This window comes from Arachis ipaensis, chromosome B4 (assembly GCF_059453495.1).
Source record: "Arachis ipaensis isolate K30076 ecotype BB chromosome B4, ASM5945349v1, whole genome shotgun sequence".
Classification (NCBI taxonomy): Eukaryota; Viridiplantae; Streptophyta; class Magnoliopsida; order Fabales; family Fabaceae; genus Arachis; species Arachis ipaensis.
The window spans coordinates 120,933,328-120,957,667 of record NC_142439.1 but is presented as its reverse complement, the minus strand read 5'-3'; the positions used below and the strand labels follow the sequence as shown (position 1 = coordinate 120,957,667).

At 35.4% G+C, this 24,340-nt stretch overlaps 2 protein-coding genes across 4 annotated transcripts; both read left to right on the top strand.

Moving 5' to 3' along the window:
* The first annotated feature begins 12,303 nt into the window (after window positions 1–12,303).
* Window positions 12,304–18,494, top strand: LOC148568991 (zinc finger BED domain-containing protein RICESLEEPER 2-like). The gene is made up of 7 exons (XM_088484850.1): window positions 12,304–12,686; window positions 12,775–12,862; window positions 13,165–13,308; window positions 13,393–14,131; window positions 14,232–14,238; window positions 16,246–16,425; window positions 18,422–18,494. Exons 1-7 carry the CDS (start codon window positions 12,304–12,306, stop codon window positions 18,492–18,494), a joined length of 1,614 nt encoding a protein of 537 aa, XP_088340976.1.
* Window positions 15,986–20,346, top strand: LOC107636857 (Pentatricopeptide repeat (PPR) superfamily protein). 3 transcript variants are annotated; one of them, XM_088483055.1, is made up of 3 exons: window positions 15,986–16,425; window positions 17,747–17,805; window positions 18,422–20,346. In XM_088483055.1, exon 3 carries the CDS (start codon window positions 18,783–18,785, stop codon window positions 20,256–20,258), a length of 1,476 nt encoding a protein of 491 aa, XP_088339181.1. In that variant the 5' UTR covers window positions 15,986–16,425; window positions 17,747–17,805; window positions 18,422–18,782; the 3' UTR covers window positions 20,259–20,346. The 3 variants fall into 3 exon arrangements, with proteins under 3 accessions (XP_088339181.1, XP_088339180.1, XP_088339182.1); XM_088483054.1 differs by having other exon boundaries at window positions 15,997–16,425; window positions 17,747–17,833; XM_088483056.1 differs by lacking the exon at window positions 17,747–17,805 and having other exon boundaries at window positions 16,016–16,425.
* Window positions 20,347–24,340: the final 3,994 nt, after the last annotated feature.

Genomic DNA, 24,340 nt, shown 5'->3' with positions numbered 1-24,340 from the left:
TTCGTCAGTCTAGTTCTCTCTGGACTTGGTAATTCAGAAACAGAATCGGTGTAAAATCCGAAACTTATGTGGCAAAAATTGAAAGGAGTAACCAAAATTAAATACTAGAATTGTTATAGTCAAATGAAAAAACAGAATGAATAATAATTAAAAAGACAGTGTAATTAAACTCATTTATACCTAAATTCAAAACCTAAATTCAAATAAACAACTTAATTAAAACCTAACTACTAAATAACCAATTAAAAACCTAAATTAACTAATAATTATACATCAAATTAATTACAGATTAATTATCAAGTAAAGATTAAAGAGGATTGAAGGAGCAAGAAGATAGCTGAACAAGAGAATTAGAACTCACCAAGTCGGGGGGATGAGCAAACGATGGAACCGGCGAGAAGAAGACTGCGCAGGGAGAAGACGATGGCGCAGGCGATGAGAAGATGAACCAGAGGCGAGAAATTACATATGCATGATTCAGATCTGGATCGAAATCAGCAATAGATGAGAAATTGAAGAACTGAGTGAATAGAAAAAAGTTAAAGAAGAGAGTAAATGCTTACCAAAATTGAGAGGAGAATCCGAATCTGGAGAATGATTCAGATTGCGATTGAGATCGAGGAAGAAGATGAAGTGTACAGGAAGGAGATGCGATGGAACTTGGAAGTGGTTTTCTCCTTCGTTGTGAACTGTAAAGAAAAGAACGTGAAGAAGATTAAAAAAAAATGCCTTAGTATAATTTTTATATATTTACACATTTGGTAACATTTACATCTAATTTTTCTTCTTTCTTTTAAGAAAAAATATATTTTTTAACATTTATTTTACAAATGTTACTAAAAGTACAATTTTATTAGTATAGCTAACATTTTAAAAAATGTTAAATAAAAAATGTTAGTAAATGTCTAAATTGTAGTAGTGAATATTCAAAACCCTTTATAAGTACATCACTCATCCCCTTCAATCACTTAAATCTTGTGTCCTTTTCTAGACTTTCTGCTAAACTTATTGGTCACTACAAGAAAAATCACTTTTAGCGGCCATTTATTTTGGTTTTAGCTGCAATAAAAATAGCTGCTAATACATTTACCGGCAATTAGACATTAGACGTCTTATGCTTTATCACTAAAAGGTTTTAGCAGCAATTATAACATTTGTCGGTAGAGACCTTTTTAATGGCCGCAAAAAGTATATAACTTTTAGCGGCCATTTTTTTGGCAATTTATATGGCCACCAAAAGTAATTCTAAGATTGCAATGTTATTCACTTTTAGTAGGCATTACTATTGCCGCCAAAACCTATTTTACCGGAAATTTATAGGGCCATTAAAAATTATTCTAAAATTGTAATGTTATTCACTTTTAGTTGTCATTACTATTGCCGCTAAAATCTTAAGACTTTTTTTAGTTATATTATACTCATTTTCTTAGAAGCAACGAACTATCTTTTTTTCTAGAATCTCAATTATTTTTGCCAACAATTATTATCATTATGCATAATATAAATATACTAAAACTAATTACTACAAAAAGAGATATTTCATTAAACTCAAATATTGATATATAAATTTCTCTTGAAAAGTGATAAATCATGTTACAAATCTAAACAACAAAAAATGCTACAAGCCTATAACTATGCTAAAAGTAATATTATGAACATTATGGTCACCAAACATATTGACAGAGTAACAATGTTAACTTGAAAATGAAATATTATGCTACAAAGTGGTAAACTTGGCATCTTTAGACTCAAGGAAAGGCCAAAGCTTCACTAGGTTTAGAATCAACAGCCATGTCCATGCGAGCAACAAAGAAGTGTTGATGAACTGGAGCATATAGACCTGGAGCAATCATGGTTCCATATTTTCAAAGCTCTCCATGCATCAATGCTCCTAAGCTGAGAATTCCAGTAAGCGCTTCAATTTTTCCATCCTGGGCAACAAAAACCATTACTTTCAACAATGTTTAAAGAGTGATCATTTGATATTAGTGAATTTGTGCAACAAGAAAAAGGCAAATCAAACTGTGATATTCTACTTGCCTGATAAAAATGCCAAAAAATGCATACTCATAGTTAGCCACCGTGCATATAAATGATACTGAAAGCCTTCTAGACCTTCAAACTTTTGCTAAGCCAATTCTCTAGTCTTGATGCTTCCAAAGAATTCCATGATCCTCTTCATGCAAACATACACAAAGATAAGAATGAAAGAAGCGCCAACATAAACTTATAAACTTTTGAATCTGCAATAAACACCAATAAATTACACTAAAAAGATAGGGATGAAAGAAGTGCCAACATACACAAAGATGTTTTCAAGAGAATAAATGAGACATTTGAAATTTTTTAATATAAATAAAGATCATTCATCCAATGCATTTATCCGTTAAATTCCTAGAACACAGAAGTACACTTGTTATTACCTGGTAATAGAATTTTAGTTCCTCTTGACTGCTAATAATTTCTATGTCAGAATTTCTGGCAGATCCATTTCCAAAATCAAGAAACAATGATTGTCCTAGAAAGTCTTCCAATAGTGGACTTTGCATGTGCTCCATAGCTGAAGATGAAACATGTGGAAGAGCTGAGAGCCGCAAAAGAGTTCACCTATGCTATGATCTTATGCTAAATCACATTTTATGCTTGAATTGTTTCAATCTATAATGAACAGTTCACCTATTAGCAAAATCTTGGAAGAAATTGATTTTGGGTTAAAACAATTAGCCAAAAGTGTAAGATTATCTTATGAATGCATGGCTGGCTCTATACAAACAAATACTAAACCATACCTAGGTTTCCATCCAAGTACTTTAGTGATTCTAACAAATGATAAAAGAAACGGAAGACTGCCCCTTATGCTTGAAGTGAGTTCGACGGAAGAGAGTGAGAGTATATTTTGTGGCTTTACCCAGGACATGAACTTTTTACCTAGGAAAAATGAATATAGCTTTTTTTTTTCTCTTTTTCAATCAATTTAATTTAAGAACACCTTTTACTGGCAATAATAATGGCCATTATTAATTTTGAAAAAATTAAAAATAAAAGTAAAAAGATAATAATTTATTGGCAATAATAATAATTACCATTATAACATATATATTAATAATAGCAAATGTATAATGGCCACAAAAACATACGTTAAATAAGAAAAATAGTTGCCATTGTATTATGCCCGCTAAAAGTTTGGCACTAAAAATGATTTTTGTCATAGTGGGTTGAAAACTATCCATCCTCATTGTTATTAGTTGCGCTATTAGACCTAGACTTCACCCCACTAGAAGCTCTTTTAGATGGGGTCTTGTGTTTGAGGGAGGAAACATACTCTTCCAAAACATCCTACATATAACCATAGAACTGACAGTCAATTATTTTTTCAATTAGGATTGTAATTAAACAATTAAAGAAAACTACTTAAAATACGATAAGTAAGAAGGTTGGAAGCAAAAGCCAAATTTTCATACCACAGAAAAGTGAGGATCAACATCAATATTAAGATGAATAACATTTTTAGACATATCAACCGAGTTGCTGCAGTTAATTTTCTACATAATCCGAAACCATATTTTTGTTTAAATATACTTGTGAACCATGCTTATTTAAAAAATATAACTTCTTTAATAAATTAACATAAACATTGAACCATACACTAACACTAATAGACTGATTAGATTGCATCTCTTTTGGAAGATTCTTCTAAATTATCTTGTCATCATCACACACTTTCATGACAGTGTAGGCTTGATTTTTATGATTAATGTTTGCATATTTTACATTAATCTAAAAAAAGCACCCTTTTGTCTATCATATTATCTCGTCATCATCACACAACTGAGTGGTTTCTCTGTCCCATAGAAGCAAACTCATACTTCCAGTGCCGTCATATACCATGACCTCCATCTTGAATCTACCATTTCACAGTATAAAAATATCTTAGCAATTAGAACAACTCTAAACCTAGTACTTGTATGGAACCATGATAAGTAAAGAAAATTAAACAAAATAATACCTCAAAGCTATACAACTATGAGTGTGGCCACATTTGTTACACTCGTATCTATCACCGATACTTGGTTCTACATTTTTCGGGCACCTCCTACATGCCTTGTAGAACCAATCCTTGTTCGTGGCATTTCTAACCACAATGGTTGCAGATATCCAGCAAGGACCTTCCTAAACCAAGCTAAGTGCTTCTTTGATTGTCTTTATGAAAACAGAACCTTGATTAAGTTCATCAGCTCTTGACCATGCATGCTGTGAAGACACTTGACTAATCCTCACATAACTTGATGGCGACACACTAAGCAGCCTAAGGTGAACAAATGAAAAATAATGAGTAAAAATATGTAACTGAATGCAAAATATTTACATTAGAGTTATTAATACATTAAGATTCTGCTAATCTTTTATGAAACTCCACGATCTCTTTTAAGTTGTTGTCAAAGTGCATCTGAGACACATCAAAGTTGTTTTGAATAGATGTCTTTTCATTCCACCTTGTTGCTCTGAAGTATTGAAACAAAATTATATGGGGTTTTACCCTTCCATCTTCAAGTTGTGGAAGAATCTAGTCCACCATGTTCCCGAATAGAATGCAGTTTATTCTGTTGCTCTTGCAAGAAGTTAATCGACAGATTTAAACAGTGCAAATCTTTATTTTATAAAATAATTATAAACATCAAAGGATTTTGACAAAGTGCAAATCTTTATTTTGTAAAATAATTCTAAACATCAAAGGAGTTTGACAACATACTCTAGGTCTTCTAGGACAACCACAAAATGCTTAATCTTTTTTCCTTTGTTGGTGACCAAATGTCTAGGATCCTCCTTGCCAACTACCTCGGCAATGACATCTGAGAATACAAATGTTCTTTATCAATCTGACTAATAACTTAGTATGGTAACATGTTTAGTTTAAAAGACATGTACTTACCAAAATCCTCAGAGTCATCCAACTTATCAGCATTGAGTAAATCTGGTATAGATTTGAAATGGAAGGATGCCAATGGAAAGTATGGATTCTCCACATGGATGACTCGTGTTCTGTAGGAGAAGCAAAGTATCCATTTACTCGGAGTTATGATTGTGCCCATATCATTAGCAACAACAATGAAGTGGGTCATTTGGTAATTCTGAAACTACACAATAGAACCCTTCCACTTGTTGACTAAAAAGATCTGGGAATTTAGCGCGCATACTACCATCCTGTTAGAAATATTTGGTGTTAGTTACTGGTCAAGCATAAATATTTTAGTAAGTCGCAAGAAAATATTTAAACACATAGTGTACAAACCTTACTATCCTGAAGAATCATTTGAATTCTCCCAACCTCCTTCTCATTATACTTGCTTGGGGATCCCCAGATCATGATAACATAAACTTTGAAATTCCAGGCAAGTTTTGTTGGATTCAAGTCAAGTAGGTAATCAACGTGCTCGGCCATTTGGATGTTAGTATTTGTATGAGATAGTATGGAATGGCATTTTTTGGTGCCTCAGAGGGATATTTAGCCTATTTCTTTAAAGATAAAATTATACAGAGTAATGGCAGAACACTAGGTCAAGATAGAGCAAAATGTCGGTATTTGTAGCCACAGCAAAAGTCTATGTATTGCTCTCCTATTATGCACTGTTCTCCTATTTAAAAAGTTTGAATTTAGCAAAAAGTTAGTCTATGTGTGTACAGTTTAGAGTTTAGGTCTGTTCAAACTGATTCTAATTTTTATGTAATTATTATGTGACATCAAGTATAACTTTGTGCATGTATAACTGTATTATACTTTAAAAAAATACTATTTCATATATTTGAGAATAGGTTTGAATTGAGCATAAAATTGGTCCCTGTGTGTCCACTTTAGATTTCCCTCTGTTCCAACTGATTTTAATTTTTGCTTTATTATTATTATGTGACATCAAGTATAATCTTGTGTATGTATAAGTGTACAATTTCGTATATTCAGTATAGGTTGGGCCAATTATCTGCATAAGTGATGTTTGTATTTAGCACTATTTGTATTTAGCAATCTACTATATGGTGATGCAACAACACAATGAGAAAGTTACTTTTACACTATCATAGTGCCACTTGTCGCATAATGAAATCCAACATTTGTCAGCCAACCAACTATGTACAGGTTTCTTATTATATATAGAGAGATTCTATGGTGTAGAAGGAAGACACATGTATGTTTTTGTTATCAATAGTAGTGTGTGACAAGTGTCTAGAGAGAGAAGTTGAGGATAATGTCTGACAATATTAAGGTGAGTTTCATTGTGCTTTGTCCCCTGAAGCATGTGAAAGTCTTACTAATTAAGTATGGCAAGTGTGATTATGCTGATGGGCCTCAGTTTGGATGATTTTTTTTTGTTTTTGTAAAATACTATCCATTTTGGGTCATGTCATATTCACAAAGTGATTTGTTGTTGGACGTTTATTTTTTGGGTATATAGTCGGTCCATAGGCCCAATCTTTTTTGGACATGTAACATGTTCTAAAATAGTATCTCTGACAAAAAAAAAAAAGAAAGGTTGCAGTATTAAAAATACTTTAAATTCATCAAAGTTAATCCGTTAGCCCCTTTTAAGCCATTATTGAAATCCACTATTGCAATGTACATTAATTATGGAGGTTGCTTAATTATTGTTCATCATTGTCGTTGGTGCGTGTGGCTCTTGTTGTAGTCCCATTGAAGAAGAAGGCGTTGTGTTCCGTTCCATTCGGATTCATATTGAGGAGTACTCTATCTTGTTGTGCTGCGGTTTCATTTGGCATTGATGTTGGATATGAATTTGTGGAGCGTTTTTGCCATTTTGAGTAGTACATAATAGTGTAATGAATCTTTTAGTGTGTGAGTGAGTGTGGTTTAGGGTTTATATTTAATTGGTGTGATGTTGATTATTATTTTGTGTGTGATTTAGGGTTTATCGGAAATTATAATGTGACAATGAATTTGTTTATGTTATACAATGTGGGTGTGTCAAAGGTAATGGGCTTCATGTGTGAAGGCTAGTGATTGAGTATACTAAAACAAGTCAAAAGGTGAATTAAATTCTTTTAATGTGGTGGATAAGGTTGATAGGTGAGGAATATAATAGAAATTTGGAGGATAAAAAATTCTTACTGCTAAACATTGATCTTAACAGCTTATGACGTTGATTATTAATGTAATATGTGGATGCATATTATTTTTTACTTTGATAGTTGAAATTAATATGTTAAATGTAATTGATTGCATTTAATATATTCTTAACTTGAGTTCTTGAGTTGGTATTAATTGCATATTAATTTGTAAAATTAAATATGGCTGTCTAGGATGGTGTAATGTTTGTAAATGAGATTGTTAAAAATAATTTTTTGCAAGTATCCTATAGTTAGATAAATCTATATTTTAATAAAAAAAACTTGATTGTATCTATTTGTGAAGCTTGAAAACTTTGAAATTAAATGACGGTATTTAGGTTAATTACTTTTATAAATTATACAATATGAAATATATGGTAAGCAAATTATAAGAAATCATTGTAGTAATAATTTGTTCACGTATGAATGAAGGTTTGATAAATTATATGAAGTATAAATTATTAATTAACAATTTTTTTACCATTGATTGTTGTGGTAATGTTACTTGTTATAAAATTGTTAATGACAGTGTAATTTTTCATATGGAATGTAATGATGAGAAAGAGAATACCAAAACTTTCTCATTGGCAATAGGGTAAGGTTGAGGGACGAAAAACACTACAATAAATTAGACCGGAGGAGATCCTATAGGCCGGAGACACGGACAAATTGTCAGGCCCTATTGTCTATATACTTGAATAAGGGGTAGTTTAATTTGGAAGGTTCGAAAAGTTATACTCGAACATAACCATGAGTTGACACCTAAGGGGATGGTCCATATGATTCCGAAATTTCGGGGGGATCTCTAGCTCTAGAAAGGCTCACATGGATGGAATGCATGTCTGTGGATTGCCAACATCAAAGATATTGGGGTACATGACTGGTATTATTGGTGAGTATTCTTTGTTGGGCTTCACAAAAAGGACGCGTACATTTACATCGATCGTACAAAGCATGCAAAGGTTGTTGATGGTGACACAAATGCTGCGATATTTTTTTTGCAAGGTAAGCTAGCAGCTGATCCAATGTTAATGGCATGGTACAATTTAACGGAGGATGGTATGCTAGCAAATTTGTTTTGGGCTAATGGAGCCAACAGGGTTAATTTTAACACTTTGGGGATGTTGCATTTGATTCAACTTATAAGAAAACAAGTACAACATGCTACTTATCATTTTCTCAGGCGCCAACAATCACAAGCAAACAACAATTTTTGGGTTTAGGTTGGTGTTGGACGAGACAATTGCCTCATACAAATGGATGTTAGAGAATCTATTAGAGGTGATGTGTCATAAAATGCCCTTCATTGTGGTTACTAATGGGGATGAGTCGATGATTGCAGTAGTTTGGCAATGTTTTCTAAAGCCACCCATTGGCTATATGCATGACACTTGCAGAAGAATGTGATGACCAATGCAAATGAGCAGATGTTTCGTGACTTGTTCTCAAAGTGGCTCTATGCGAAGATAGAGATTGTGGACTTTGAGCATGAATGGGGGAAAGCTGCAAATGTGTTTGGGTTTAGAGATACGTGCTGGGCAATGTAGATGTATGAGAAGAGGAAGATGTAGGCGAGTGCATACCTGCATGAAAAGTTTTATGCAGGTTTTCGCACAACCTCCTGATGCGAGGGAATTAACTCTCATGTGAAAAAGTCTCTTTACTCAAGGCACACCATACTTGAACTTGTTCAAAATCTAGAGTTACTTGTTCGTGAATATAGAAACAACGAGTTGGTAGCACAATTCAATTCTATGTACAGTGTGCCCGTGATGACAACAAGCCTTGACTCCATAGAAAAGTGTGCTTCATCTATCTACACAAGTTAAGAAGCAGATCGATGTGGTTGAGACTGTTAATTTTGTTAGTAAAGAAATGGTATCTACAACCATGGTATACACAACCGAGGTATATGGCAATCTTAATACCAATGTCATCACCTTGTTTGATTCAAGCAGAAGCAAGATAGTTTACTGGTGTGGTTTCTAGGAGAAAGAAGGGTTTCCATGCCAGCATATGTTCTTTGTCATGAAACATGAACATTTAATGACCATTCCAAATGGACTTATACTTAAAAGATGGAGGAAGAATGCAAAGGTCATCAACGAGTACAACAAAAAAATGAAAATTTGGGTGATATAGGGTTTTTGTTGAGACATGGCGCCCTACACACAATTGCCCAATGGATGCTTTTTGTGGGGGTAAAAAATGAATCTCTGTTTAAGAAGGCCATGAGAGTTATAAGGTTCCTGTGCTGTGAGCTTGAAGTAAGGTGTAGGCCTGGTGTGCTTCCAACAACATTAAAGCCAGATGCAGATGTTAAGGATCCCGTAGTGGTCTGTACTAAGGGAACCCCTAGTTCGAGACGACAGAAGGATAAGAAGAGGAAGTGCACTAACTGTAGGAAGACTGGTCATACAAAGAGGCGGTGTACCGAGGCAAAGAGGGCACCTATGGTCAACACGGAGTATGGTGGTTATAAGGTTAGTTGGAGATCTTTTATTATACATAAAAGCCAATTAGTGTTAGAATCTATTTTTAACTTAATGAATGTGGTTGAATTTTCCTATCTTAAGGGTGACTCATTCCCAAATATCTGATTCGATGATCATGGCAAAGCAGAATTAAATAAAACTAGGATTAGATCCGAGGATGAAGAGGAGACACAAGCCAACTGGGAGCCAATAATTGGAACGACCCAAAGTCAGACTATGAAAGGTGCTAAAGAGGTGGCACCAGAACCAACAGATTGGGAAGTAAAGGTATCGAATATTTAAATCAGACTAGTGTGTGTTGTGTGTAATGTTTAGGGTCCCTATTTGTTGAAAACTTTGATAGCGTTAACTAACTTCCATGAGTATTAATGTTTGCTTGTTGGTGATTTTATGAATTAATTTGAGCTGCTGCCCTAGTTAGGTTCCGCTACCATGAACCAAACACAATAGTTGAAGGGTGTTAATATATGCTAGTTAAATTAATGTTGAATTTATTTTTTCTAGTTCACGTAATTATTGCATGACCTTTCCTAACTTCGTTAAAAAAAATGTTGTACATCCAATCAAATGTTGCCATCATTTGTGTGCATTGTAGGTGCTGAAAGTCATACGCGATTGGATGGAATAAAGAACGAATATATAAAAGAAAGAGTTGGAGTATCACCTATTGTGAAAAAGATGGTAGAATCACGTTTTAAGTGGTTTGGACATGTGAGAAGAAGAACGACAGAGCACCCAATCAGGAGGATAGATGAGATGGAAGATAGACAATGGGTAAAAGGCAGAGGAAGACCTAGGAAGACCATTCATGAGGTGGTCAAATGAGATCTACATGTAAACGGTATTTCTATAAACACAATACATGATAGAGCTCAATGACGTCGTTTGATCCATGTAGTCGACCTAGGTATGGCAAAAATCCCCGGCGGGGCAGGTACCTGCGGGGATTTACCCATCAGGGAGCAGGTATGGGGGGTAATTTCTATCCGCAGGGACGGGGGACGAGGCCCTGTATAATAAACGGGGCGGGGGCAGGGGTAGAGATCCCTGCCCTGTAGGGACCCGTTAAATCCCCGTTTGTGTGAAAAGAAAAAAATGCCCTGATATATATATATAATATGTGAACCATCAGCCATTTGAACATAACCTAACGTCCTGACCCTAGCCGTCACATTCCCCTGCTTCAGAGAGACAGAGAACGAGAATTGAACTGAAACTCTCCACTCCTCCTCAAACCCTCAGCCCCTCCTGGCTCCTTCCCGCTCACCGCCGACCGTCGCTCGCCACCTTCCACCCTATGGTCCCTCAGCACCGCCTCCCACCCCAGACCCCCTGAGTGGCTCGGTCGCTCACTGAAGGTGTCGAGGCAGTCGAGCTCACCGTTGCGAGCTCCGGCAACGTCGTCTTCTTCTCTTGGTCGCAGCAGACTCATCAACGTCGTCGTCTTCTCCTGGTGGCAGCAGACTTGTCGCGGGTCGTCATCTTCTGCTCTTCGCATCGCCGGTTGTCTTCCCCTTTTCTCCGTCAGGTTCAGGTAAGTTAGCCTTGGTCTTCGCTAGTCTTCCATCTCCTTTTTTGAATTTAGATTTCTGAATTAGGGTAAGAAATTTCTGTGTTTTGAATTAATGAGATTCCAATTAATCTGAATTTCTTTGTTTTGAATTTTTGGATTTCTAAGTTTTGAATTTGTGAATTTTTTATTAGGTTAATGAATTTCTGAATTTTTGAATTTCTGATTAGGTTAATGAATTTTTGACTATGAATTTCTGGTTGTGTAATTTATATTTCTGAGTTAGGTTGATATGAATTTGATTCTGATTAATATTTCTGAGTTAATATTAAGTTAATCTGAAGTTAGGTTAATCTGATTCCGATTATGAATTTTTGGTTTTGTAATTTATATTTCTGAGTTAGGTTGATATGATTTTGATTACTGATTCTGATTTATATTTAGGGTTGATTTGATTCTGAATTTTTGAATTAGGGTAATTAGGTTCTGAGTTTTGAATTTTCTTATTCTAATTTCTATTTAGGGTTGATTTGATTCTGAATTTTTGAATTAGGGTAATTAGGTTCTGAGTTTTGAATTTTCTGATTCTGATTTCTATTTAGGGTTGATTTGATTCTGAATTTTTGAATTAGGGTAATTAGGTTCTGAGTTCTGAATTTTCTAATTCTGATTTCTAATTAGGGTTGATTTGATTCTGAATTTTTGATTTAGGGTAATTAGGTTCTGAGTTCTGAATTAGAGTTGATTTGATTCTGAATTTTCTGATTTATACATTGGATTAATGTGATTTTGATTCATGATTTATATTTCATGATTTATAGAATGTCTTCTTCGAATGTATTGAGTAATACTCTTAAGAAGAGTACTCCATCGGAAGAACCTATAGGCACTAATATTCAAACTACACAAGAGGCTCCTCAATCTCAACCTCAAAAACCCCCAACGGATACCGCAACTACTAATGAAGGAACGACAAACTCTACAAGTGGTGTTCGAAAGAGGAAGTTAACCTCCGAAGTGTGGAATCACTTCAAGATTGTGGAAATCAAGGGAAAATTAAAGGCTGAATGCAATTATTGCAAGTCGAAGCTACTTGGTGACCTAAAATAAGGCACTTCGCACTTATGTGATCACTTCAAAAGCTGCAAGCTCCGCACCACTAGAGATATAAGACAATGTATGATGAAAACAACTCCAACAACTAGTGGAAAAACAGTTGTGGTTGGTGCATATACCTTCGACCAAGAAAATGCAAGGAAAGAGTTATCAGTTATGGTTTGTCTTCATGAGTATCCGCTATCTATTGTGGACCACATTGGGTTTCGACGATTTTGCAATGCATTGCAACCTCTCTTCAAGGTGATTACTCGCAATACTTTAAAAAGTGACATCTTGAAGCTTTACAATGATGAGAGATCGAAGACAATGAATGTCCTTGAGCGTAATAAAAGTCAAGTTGCAATTACGACTGATATGTGGACAGCAAGCAACCAAAACAAAGGTTATATGGCTATCAAGGCTCATTACATTGATGATTCTTGGAAATTACAAAGCCGTCTTGTGAGGTAATAATATTATTATTATAGATTCTTCCGAATGTTTATATAATTGCAAAGCTGTCTTGTTTATAATTGTACTAACTTATCATTACAGGTTTATATATGTGCCGGCTCCCCACACGGCTGAGGTACTTTTAGAGGTTCTTGTGGATTGTTTGATGGATTGGAATCTTGATAGGAAGGTATCCACTTTGACTGTTGATAATTGCAGTACTAATGACGTTATGATTGAGAATATTTTGACTAAAATGTCAAATAGAAACTTTATCTTGGAGGGTAAATGATTTCACATGCGATGTTCTGCGCATATATTAAATTTGATTGTCAAGGATGGGTTACAACTTATTTCACATGTTATTAAAAGGGTGAGGGATAGTGTTCATTATTAGACTGCAACACCTAAAAGAGAAGAAAAATTTAAGGAAACACGTGCGCAACTTAAAATACCCTACACAAAAAATCTTTGTCTTAATTGTAAAACTAGGTGGAATTCAACATTTTGATGCTTGAAGTTGCAATTATGTATAGAGATGTATTTGAAAGATTGTCATTGTGTGAGAGTCAATATAAATCTTTGCCTAGTGAAAAGGATTGGGATATGCCGGATGAGATTTTTCAAAGATTGAGGGTATTTTTTTATATGACTAAATTATTTTCTGGAACAACTTATCCTACATCAAATCTTTATTTTTCTAAGGTTTGTGTGATTAAGTTGGCTTTGATGGAGTGGAAAAATTGTGGAAATGAGATAATTGAAATGATGGCTACTAGTATGATAACTAAGTTTGAAAAGTATTGGGATGTGATTAATACAGTTATGGCTATTGGGACTCTTTTGGATCCTAGGTACGAGATGTATTTATTGAATTTCTTTTTTCGTAAAATATATGGAGAGATGGAGGCATGTGTTGTAATTGGTCAAGTGAAAAGGGTAGTGCAAGATTTAGTTTTAGAATATGCAACAAAGGGAAGAGAGAGAGACCAAGCTGCTCAATTAGATATGCTGCCACCACCATCAATTCCTTCAAGTTCAAAGGGGAGGAAGTTCAGTCATGAAGATTGGCAAGCTGATTTTGCTGCACATGTAAGTGAGGAATCCACATTTATTAATACAAAGAGTGAGTTAGATTATTATCTTGAAGAGAGACCGGTACCACAAACTGAACATAATTTTGATATCTTAAATTGGTGGAAGTCAAATGGAGCGAAGTTTTCTACTTTGCAAGCTATTGCTAGGGATTTTTTGGCGATTCCTATCTCTACCATTGCCTCTGAATCTTCATTTATTACGGGTGGTCGATTTGTTACGCCACATCGTAGTAGGTTGCATCTGGACACATTAGAGGCTCTAATGTGTAATCAAGATTGGCTTTGGAATGAACTTGGCACCACAACTAACATAGGATTTGAGTGCTACACAATTCATAACATTGAAGGAGATGTTGACGTAAGTAAACTATTAAATTACATATAACACACTATGTTTTTATATTATTGACTCATTGAGTTATTATATGATTTTAACTTTAAATTGTTTTCTTGTCGCTGTAGGATTCAAGTAAGTCGGAATCTATCATCACTACCATTACAGGATGAAAGGAAGATTGAGATGGTGTAATTATGTTTTTATGATGTCATGAATTTTATTTGATTGTTTATGAATATGGTTGGTTGTTTATATAATATTTGGTTGTTTATAGATATGTTTGGATGTTTATGTTTGTTGTTATTGCTATTTAAGTCTTTAAAGACTATGTATATTATTTTTGTAATGACAATTGAGGATTATTTTTGATTTTTTCTAATTTTTTTTAATTTTTATTAATTTTTACAAAAATCCGCAAATATCAGTAGAGACCCAAGGTTCCCGCCGAATACAAGTCCCCGTTACCCGTCATGAGGACGGGACAGGGACGGGGACAGATATTGGGGGCGGGGGGCATGTCCCGCCCCCATGGGACCTGTTGCCATCCCTAAATCGACCCCACTTAGTGGGACAGCTTTATTATTGTTATTGTTGACCTTATGTTGCATAAATAATGGCATCGTCTTAGTTACAATATATTTAATCACTGCATCAAAATCATTTATGTGAATTAGATTCCTTTAATTGGATTTTAAAAAGTTAGATTTTTAAAATAATATTTAAAAAATTTAAAATTACAATTAACTATCTTCTATTCTTCTTCTTCTTTTTCTTTTTCTTCTTTTTTTTTGTTCGGAGAACTAACAATCCGTTTATTTTTTATATATTGGTATAATTTTGGAGTAATACTCAATTATTAGATTTTATGGTGTTTTTTAAAATTGTGGGAGCAGAATAGTACGTCCCTTTGTATTGACAATACTCTCTCTTGTATTGTATATTAACGTATTGTCCTAGGGATGTCAATGGGGCAGGACGGGGGCGGGGGATGCCTCCCTGCTCCCCATCCCCGCCCTCAGATTTGCTCCCCATCCCCGCCCCATTCCCCGCCGTGGGGAAATATTGCTCCCCATCCCCATTCCCCGCGGGGACCCCATTCCCCATCTACATAATAGTTCTAACTAATTATTAATTTCCATATGAATAGAGCTGCAAGTATCTATCTTATACAAAAACTGTAAGATTTTATATAAAAAATCTAAATGACACGATGATGACTTCTTTCGAAATAACGCAATGGGGAACGCAACGACGAGCCAAAGGACAAAACAGTGGACGAGGTGGGAGACGCGACAACAGAGAGGAGAATGGACACGACGGCAGAGTTACAAAAAAGAACGCCGCAAATAGAAATTACAACACGGTAAGGGTAATGGCACAGTGAGGTGTGACGATGCGGTGAGAAGGGTGACGAGGGGACGGCTGCAGAGAGGTTTGATAGAGTATAGACAACCTTAGGGATCTCTGAATTGAAGAAGGGTTATGCAAATAAAGATTAGGAGTTTTAGGTTTCTATATATATGTCTGTGTGAGAAATGACTAAAAAATATATATGAGAAATAAACTATTAAAGATAATTCAGGGAATTCATAAATTTCGGGGAATAGCGGAGACGGGGCGGGGATCCTCGCTCGGTTCCCCGCGCTTGCTTCGGGAAAATTTTGTCCCCCATTCCCATCCCCGCGGAAAAAATTCTCCACAATCGGATCCCCATTCGGGGCAGTCCCCGCAAGGATCCCCGCGTCTCGGAAAATTTTGCCATCCCTATATTGTCCTGCTCCCACAATTTTTAAAAATACCATAAAATTTAATAATTGAGTATTATACCAAAATTTTTTCAATATACAACAAAATTAGCCCTAACAATCTTCTTCTACACAGACCCAGAACGGCAGAAATTCCAATCCCCGAAAATAGTGGTATCAAACTGTCAATTGAGTCCAAGATTCTATGATTGGTTCTAAATCCTTCAACTTAATTTTAGCCCACAGTCCTAAAACTACAAAAACACATTTTACAAGGCATGATTCTAATAAGCCCCCCAAAAAACAGAGATAGGGCTGGTCCCAAAAGCCCTAAAAAAATTTGGAAGTTGCTGCGCTGTGCATCGTCTTCGACTCTTCGTCTGATTCGTTGAAGACTAGAAGTCGCTGTGCATCCTTTCACTCTCGTCGGAGTTGCTGTGCCTGTGCATTGGAGTTGTTGTGCATTCTCGATTTGTCGCCAACTCGCCATTTCTGCCGGAGAAGACATAATCAGTGGACGACGCGGTGGTGGTGCTGATTCTGATTCTGGAGACACAGATTACCAGTCTCTGAGGTCAGTCACTTCCACTCACCTTCAATTTTCTCCATTGCTCACTTCACGATTCGAGTCTGCTTCGTTACTTGCTTTGCCTCTCTTCTGTTTCTTGCATTCACGAATTTTTACTTTTTTAATAGTAATGGTGTTTGCTTTGTTTCTATGTATTTTTTCTGTTTTATAGATACACTTTACAATCCCTCTCGTGGTTTGGTTTATAATTCATGTTTAGTTTTATTGCTTAATCCCCAATTCCCCATGATGGTTTGTGTTGAATGTAGATGACTCCTTTTGTGTTGAATGTTGAATGGAAGGATCGAGATTGAAACTTTACTCCAAAGTTTGGTTCTTTTCAGTGATAAAAATTGTGGGTCTTATTCATCTCTTGAAGATTCCTCTTATCAGATAATAATTCTTTTCATGCTTGTTGTAGTTTGAACTGGTAATCTAGTATAATGTAATGTATCCTTTCTAGTTCTAGTTATTAACAAATCAAGAACCTTGTAGAATTTTAATACATATTATTGGAAGTTTTTATGCTTTATTTTTATTGCTTAATCCCCAGTTCCCGATTATGGTTTGTGTTGAATGTAGATGACCTCTTTTGCGTTTGTTTGTTTGTTTATTTTTGTTTCTTTATTATGAAAGTAGCAGCAGTTCAAAATATTTATAAATGGTGTTTTGATGAGATTATCTAAATATGATTAGGAAATTTATAAACATGAATGATGAGATTGTTTCTAAGACTCTTGTTCAACTTTCAAGTGTTGATTCTGGCAAAAATTCTAATGTTTGGAGGTTTTTTAAGAAGATTGGAAAAGATAGAGATGGTATTGAAAGGGATGCATGATGCATGCAACTTTTGTAATCATGAATACGAAATTGGGAGGAACCCGAAAACCAAGAATAGTTACGGGACTTCTCATTTGAATCGTCATATAGTTTCTTGTAATCCATATCTCTCGGTATTAGATTTGATGATGACATTGGTGAAATTCATGAAGAAGTGTCAATGGAATTGATGCATCCCCCTCTACATTCATGATTTTAGATGATGAATTTTTGTGAACTTTATTTTGATTTTCTACTAGAGACATTATTGATGGTGGATACTAAGGAGAAGGGTGATGAGATAGTGAATGTCATGTTTAATTTATTGGAGTGAATGTCATGTTTAATTTCTTATTAGGTGGCCCACGGAACGTTTGTTTTCTTTCGATTCCGGTTCTGGGGCTCTCAGCTAATTCCTTGTATATGGGTTAGTTCATTACTTCATTTCTCATTTTGATTCTGTTTTTTCCTTTTTGGTTTTCGATTTCTCCACTGTCTGCGCAAACAGAAAGAAGAAGAAGAGAAACGATGTCTTCAGAGGCGGGGAGGTAGGAGCCGCTGACGCAGGTGCGAGCAACTGAATATTGTTGATTGGGTATGTTAAGAATATGGGTTAGTTCTGGTTTTGCTTCTTTGTGAGGTGTGAAACAGTGTGTGATTAACCATTATTCAATTCAGCAGAACGTGATTAATATTTGTGATCTGTGCTGCTCAAATAGAGCCTTAATTTGTTTGTGCATGATTAGACTTTGCTGATACTTGATAGTTTTATTCAATTCCATTGCCCTATGATATTAGTTGTCCCTGGTTTTTGGCATTCTCATGAATATCATATTGCTTACTACTCTCCCTGCCCTGCCTCACAAATCATCAATCAATTTAACCTCACAGCTTGGCGAAGAAATTTTCTGTTGGGAAATTAGCACAAGTCTCTTAGTTATTTAGCAATTAGCATAAATCTCTATCTAAGTTATTGAGTAATTATATTTATTATTGGATAATTTTTTTCAAGTACTCCTATTTATTCCCTTTTAACTTTTTAATAAGCTTCTAGCATTGCAAAATAATGAGTACTATGGAGTGATCGATGCATTTTCTTTACATGTCTCAGAAGAATAGCCTTATTGTGTAATTGATTGTTTCCTGTTCTTGAATCCATCTTGTTTGCTGTTCTTGTTTGCAGCTGTGAGTCAAGCGGTCAAAACTCTGGTCATATATTCAACATGTTATACATGCTAGTTCCACAATACGCATAAATGCGCACAAAGCAAGCCATGTGAGCTATATGAATATAAATATATCCTAAATGGGACAGGTAGCTGAATGGAGGAATAAGGAAGGATGGAGGGAATATGAGATACCCTTTGCCTTAGGAGAGGACACGTCATCCATGATCTGCTACAATTTTCGTTCTATTAAGTTATATAGTAGATTGCTAAAAAAGTCAACACATTAGTTAATAATGGAACAAAACATTTGAACGCCATTGAATTCGGAGCCTTCTTCCTTCTACAACTTCTGTTTCTCCAATCAAATTCAAGAAAATGGTAAGAAACCATTTATCCAAGCGTGCAAACAAGTACCTCAGAAAGTTCAGAAAATGGCCACATTCTCCTTACAAAACTTCATGGCACCACAATTTTGCTGAAGAACAAGCCATGGAAACTCTCAAAAGAGCAACACTTGAATTGGGTTCCAACAACAACCACCCATTTCTTCTTTCTACCCTTATTGACTCTTTCAAGTCTTATAGCTGTGACCCAACGCCAAAGGCTTACTTTTTTCTCATCAAAACCTTAACACAACACTCCCATTTTCAAGATATTCCACCTGTTCTTGACCACATTGAGAACATGGAGAGTTTTGAAACACCCGAGTTTATGTTAATGCACCTTATTGGATTCTATTGTCATGTTGGTATGGTCCAATATGCTCTTGATTTGTTTTACAGGATCCCAAGGTTCAGGTGCACACCAACTGTTCGATCATTGAACCTGTTGCTTTCATTGCTCTGTAGGAGGCCCAAGTGGATTGGGATGGTGCCGAATGTACTGCTGAAGAGCCAGCACATGAGCGTTCGCTTCGAGGAATCCACGTTTCGGGTTTTGATTAAGGCACTGTGTGGGATGAAGATGGTGGGTTATGCTGTTAAGATGATGAAAATTATGATTCATGATGGGTTTAGTTTGGATGCGGAGATATGTTCTTCGATAATATCTTCAATGTGCAAACAAAGCGATTTGACTGGCACAGATGCTTTGGTTGTTTGGGGTGATATGAAGAAACTAGGATTTTCACCTGGTGTAATGGATTATACAAATTTGATGAGGTTCTTGGTGAAGGAAGGGAAGGTTATGGATGCTTTTGAGATTCTGAATCAGATGAAAAAAGATGGAATCAAGCCGGACAGTGTTTGTTACACCATTGTTATGAATGGAACTGTAAAAGAAGGTGATTATGTGAAGCTAGATGAACTCTTTGAAGAAATGCTGGTACTGGGGATAATCCCTGATGTTTATACTTATAATGTGTATATAAATGGTTTATGTAAGCAGAATAATTTAGACGACGCACTTAAGATTGTTGCTTCTATGGAAGACTTAGGTTGCGAACCAAATGTTGTTACTTACAATACTTTATTGGGTGCATTATTTATGGCTGATGATTTAAGTAAGGTTAGAGGATTAGTGAAAGAGATGAGATTGAAGGGTATTGAGATGAACTTGCATACATATAGGATCATTCTTGATGGTTTTGTTGGTAAAGATGAGATTCAAGAAGCTTGTGTTTTGCTTGAGGAAATGTTGGAGAAGTGTTTTTATCCAAGATCTTCTGCATTTGATGATATCATAGTTCAGATGTGCCAAAAGGGTTTGATTACTGAAGCACTTGAACTGGTGAAGAAAATTGCTGCAAAAAAATTTATTCCTGGTGCTAGAGCTTGGGAAGCATTGATTAATTCAACTTCTGAGCTTTCATATTCACAAGCATCATTTTCTGGCTTGTTGAGAACGCAATAATCTGTTATATGATAAAAATGTTCAATGATATTTATCATATATATTGACCTGAGATTTCAAGTCCATAATCTAATTAGGTTTGATTTAATGGTTTGTGTGTCTTCTCAGATCAAATCTTTTTGGTGCTGGTGGTGTTATGATTGTTGAGGTTTATAGTTTACACATATAGGTTTTCATTTGTGTAATGTAAATTAGATTAAATGCATGAAAACCTTATTTAAAACATGTAGGTTAATACTGAAAGGATGTAACTCACTTGAATTAGTAAATAACAGACTATAGGGGTAAGACAAGACATGACATGACACTAAGACAGAGACAATAGAATGGAGCACTAAAAATTATTTTTTGTGTATTGTGTTGGATACGATGGACAAGACACTAATGTAATATTTTGTATTATGTTTGGATAGATATGGATAAAATTAAGATATTATGTGAAATGACTAAAATAGTCACGTGATTCTAAATTTTTTACATCAAGTACAAATTAATTTAATAAAAAATAAGAGTATGTAGGAGTACAGAAAATTACAAGAAGAATTGGTCTATGAACCAATAAGATAAAAATGGTATCAAAGTAACAAAATTAAAAATAAATAAAGTAACATAAAGTAGAAAAATGAATTAAGTCTCTATTAATATAGCATGCCTACAAAAAAAAGAGAGTATCTGAGAGAAGAATGCAGAGAAAGAACTATGATGTAGAGAAGAAGCTAAAATTAGGAAAAATAAGAAGAGATAATAGTAGAATAATAAAAAATATCTATAGATATAAAGGAAAAAAAATTTTGATAAAAAAGTCCGTGTCCACTTTTTTAAATTTCGTATCCATCATTGTCTTTTGTAGAAAAGTAAACACAAAAATATAAAATAGTGTCTTGGAGACAATGTATCCAAATACATTTTAAATATTCGTTGTCTATATCACTATGTCCTGTCTCCGAAAACAAACGCTAGCTTTAGTTCAATTCATTTCACAAAAGAAAAACTTACAGCCATAGGTGCAACTGTAGTTAAGTTCTTGGTTGGTAAGATTTAAATAAATTTAGCATTTCCCTAAATATAAATGGCTATTTGTTAATAAAATTAATATAATTATTATATACTTCTACGATTATGATTGGCACAAAGTATAGGTTTGCTCTGATCTAAGGAGATGTAGACCTTTTTAGTGTTTTGTAAGTTAATTTGTTTTTAAGCATGCACAATGTCCTTTTGACAACACGCCGAGAAGCACCATTGCGCGCTTAAGTATTGGCTATGATCTCATGAAACGTGAACATTTCCAACAATAATATTAATATTAGGGCAATGTACTAAAATAAATTAATTAAGTGAATTCTTTATCTATATACATGATTTAGAAATTGGTTATCTGCATGTGCATTTTTATTATTATGTAATCTGTGAAAGTCTACCACGGTTTTAAATTTTTACATAAATCGTTGGAGGTTAGGACGTAATTGTTTTTCGCGGTTTATTAAAAAAAAAAGCTAACATAAACCGTGTTTGGTCTCCACAGTTTATGAAGAAGAAGTCATGTACGTAAACCCCCTGGCTACCACGATTTACATGTTAGGTAGTATAAATATAGAATTTGTGGGTAGTCATCACGGATCATTTGTGCCAAATCAAAGTGAGTTATACCTTGGTGGTTCAGAGAGTTTGAGGGAGAGATTTGAAGGTTTTGGTGAGATTTGGGTGGTGGATTCATGGAGAATGAAGCTCGCTTATACCGGCTAAATGGCATTGCCCACGTGGCTGGATACATCGACGAAGAGGTTAATTATTATTATTATTATTATTATTATTATTATTATTATTATTATTATTATTATTATTATTTTATTACTTATATTTTTATTATTATAATGAGTTGCTAGTAGTAGTACCATTATTACTATTATTATTTTTATTACTATTATGATAATGGTAGTTGTTATTATTATTTTTATTTTTACTAGTATTGGGAGCTATCAATATTATAATTATTGTTATTGTTAGTAGAATTATTTCTGTTGGTATTGTTATTATTCCTATTGTTTCTTTATTGTTATTACTATCATTAGAGAAAATAGAAAATCAATGTCGGTATGTAATAATTTTTTCTAAATTATATTTGATGTTATTAGTATTGGTCGTATGTTGAGGGATTTTGTTACCCACATTTTGCAGCCTACTAGGGTTATTAGCGGTGTTAGGAGACAATAGAATATGCCTTTACACGACCGGATTATACCGTATCTGGAGACAGCGGGCTTGTATCACTTGGCTAGGCTGAACAGTCAGTGGTTCTTGGTTGATGAGCCTCTACTTAGCGCATTCATTGAGAGGTGGCGTCCTGAGACGCATACCTTTCACATGCCCTTTGGGGAGTGCACTATCACTTTGCAAGATGTGGCATATCAGCTGGGTTTGTCAATCGATGGGGAGCCCGCTAGTGGGTGCCTGACTGAGTTTGAGAACCTGTTGGAAAATGGAAGACCGGCATAGGTGTGGTTTCGCGAGTTGTTTGGGGAGTTACCTCCGTAGAATAAAGTCAGGCATATGACAGTGTGCTACACATGGTTCCATGAGAGGTTTCGGGTTCTCCCAGCAGATGCTAGTGAGGAGACCGTGCGTATATACGCGCGTGCTTATATTCCGATGTTGTTGTCCTCTCAGCTGTTTGCAGACAAGAACGCAAACCAGGTCTACCTTCGCTGGTTTCCTTATTTGGCATCGTTGGACGACTTGGGTAGATATAGCTGGGGCTCGACGGCACTGGCCTGGTGATGAGCGGATAATTTATACGCTTTTTGGCATTGTTTTTACATGGTTTTTAGTATGATTTAGTTAGTTCGTAGTATATTTTTATTAGTTTTTAATTAAAAATCACATTTCTAGACTTTACTGAGTTTGTATGTTTTTCTGTGATTTCAGGTATTTTCTGACTAAAATTAAGGGACCTGAGCAAAAATCAGATTCTGAGGTTGAAGAAGGACTGCAGATGCTGTTGGATTCTGACCTTCCTGCACTCAAAGTGGATTTTCTAGAACTACAAAACTCCAAATGGCACGCTCTCAATTGCGTTGGAAAATAGACATCCAGGGCTTTCCAGCAATATATAATAGTCCATACTTTGCCCGAGTTTAGACGATGCAAACTGGTGTTGAACGCCAGTTCCATGCTGCATTCTAGAGTCAAATGCCATAAACAAGTTGCAAAGTGGAGTTAAACGCCAGAACACACGTTACAAACTGGCGTTCAACTCCAAGAATGACCTCTCCACGTGAAAGCTTCATGCTCAGCCCAAGCACACATCAAGTGGGCCCCGGAAGTGGATTTCTACATCATTTACTTATTTCTGTAAACCCTAGTAACTAGTTTAGTATAAATAGGAATTTTTACTATTGTATTTATATCTTTTGAATATCTTATGATCTGGAGTTCATCTCTGGACGTTTAGTTCTTAGATCATGGGGGCTGGCCATTCGGCCATGCCTGGACCTTCATCACTTATGTATTTTCAACGGTAGAGTTTCTACACACCATAGATTAAGGTGTGGAGCTCTGCTGTTCCTCATAAATTAATGCAAAGTACTACTGTTTTTCTATTCAATTTAAGCTTATTCCGCTTCTAAGATATTCATTCGCACCCAAGAACATGATGAATGTGATGATTATGTGATGCTCATCATCATTCTCGCTTATGAACGCGTGCCTGACAAACACTTCCGTTCTACATGCAAACAAGCTAGAATGGATATCTCTTGGATATCTAATACAGGGGACCGAGTCCGAGTTATTAGTGTCTTTGTGGTATAAGTTAGAACCCATGGACGGCCATTCTTGAGAATCCGGAAAGTCTAAACCTTGTCTGTGGTATTCCGAGTAGGATTCAGGGATTGAATGACTGTGACGAGCTTCAAACTCGCGAGTGCTGGGCATAGTGACAGACGCAAAAGGATCAATGGATCCTATTCCAGTATGATCGAGAACCGACAGATGATTAGCCATGCAGTGATAGCGCATTGGACCATTTTCACTGAGAGGACAGGTGGCCATTGACAACGGTGATGCCTAACATATAACTTGCC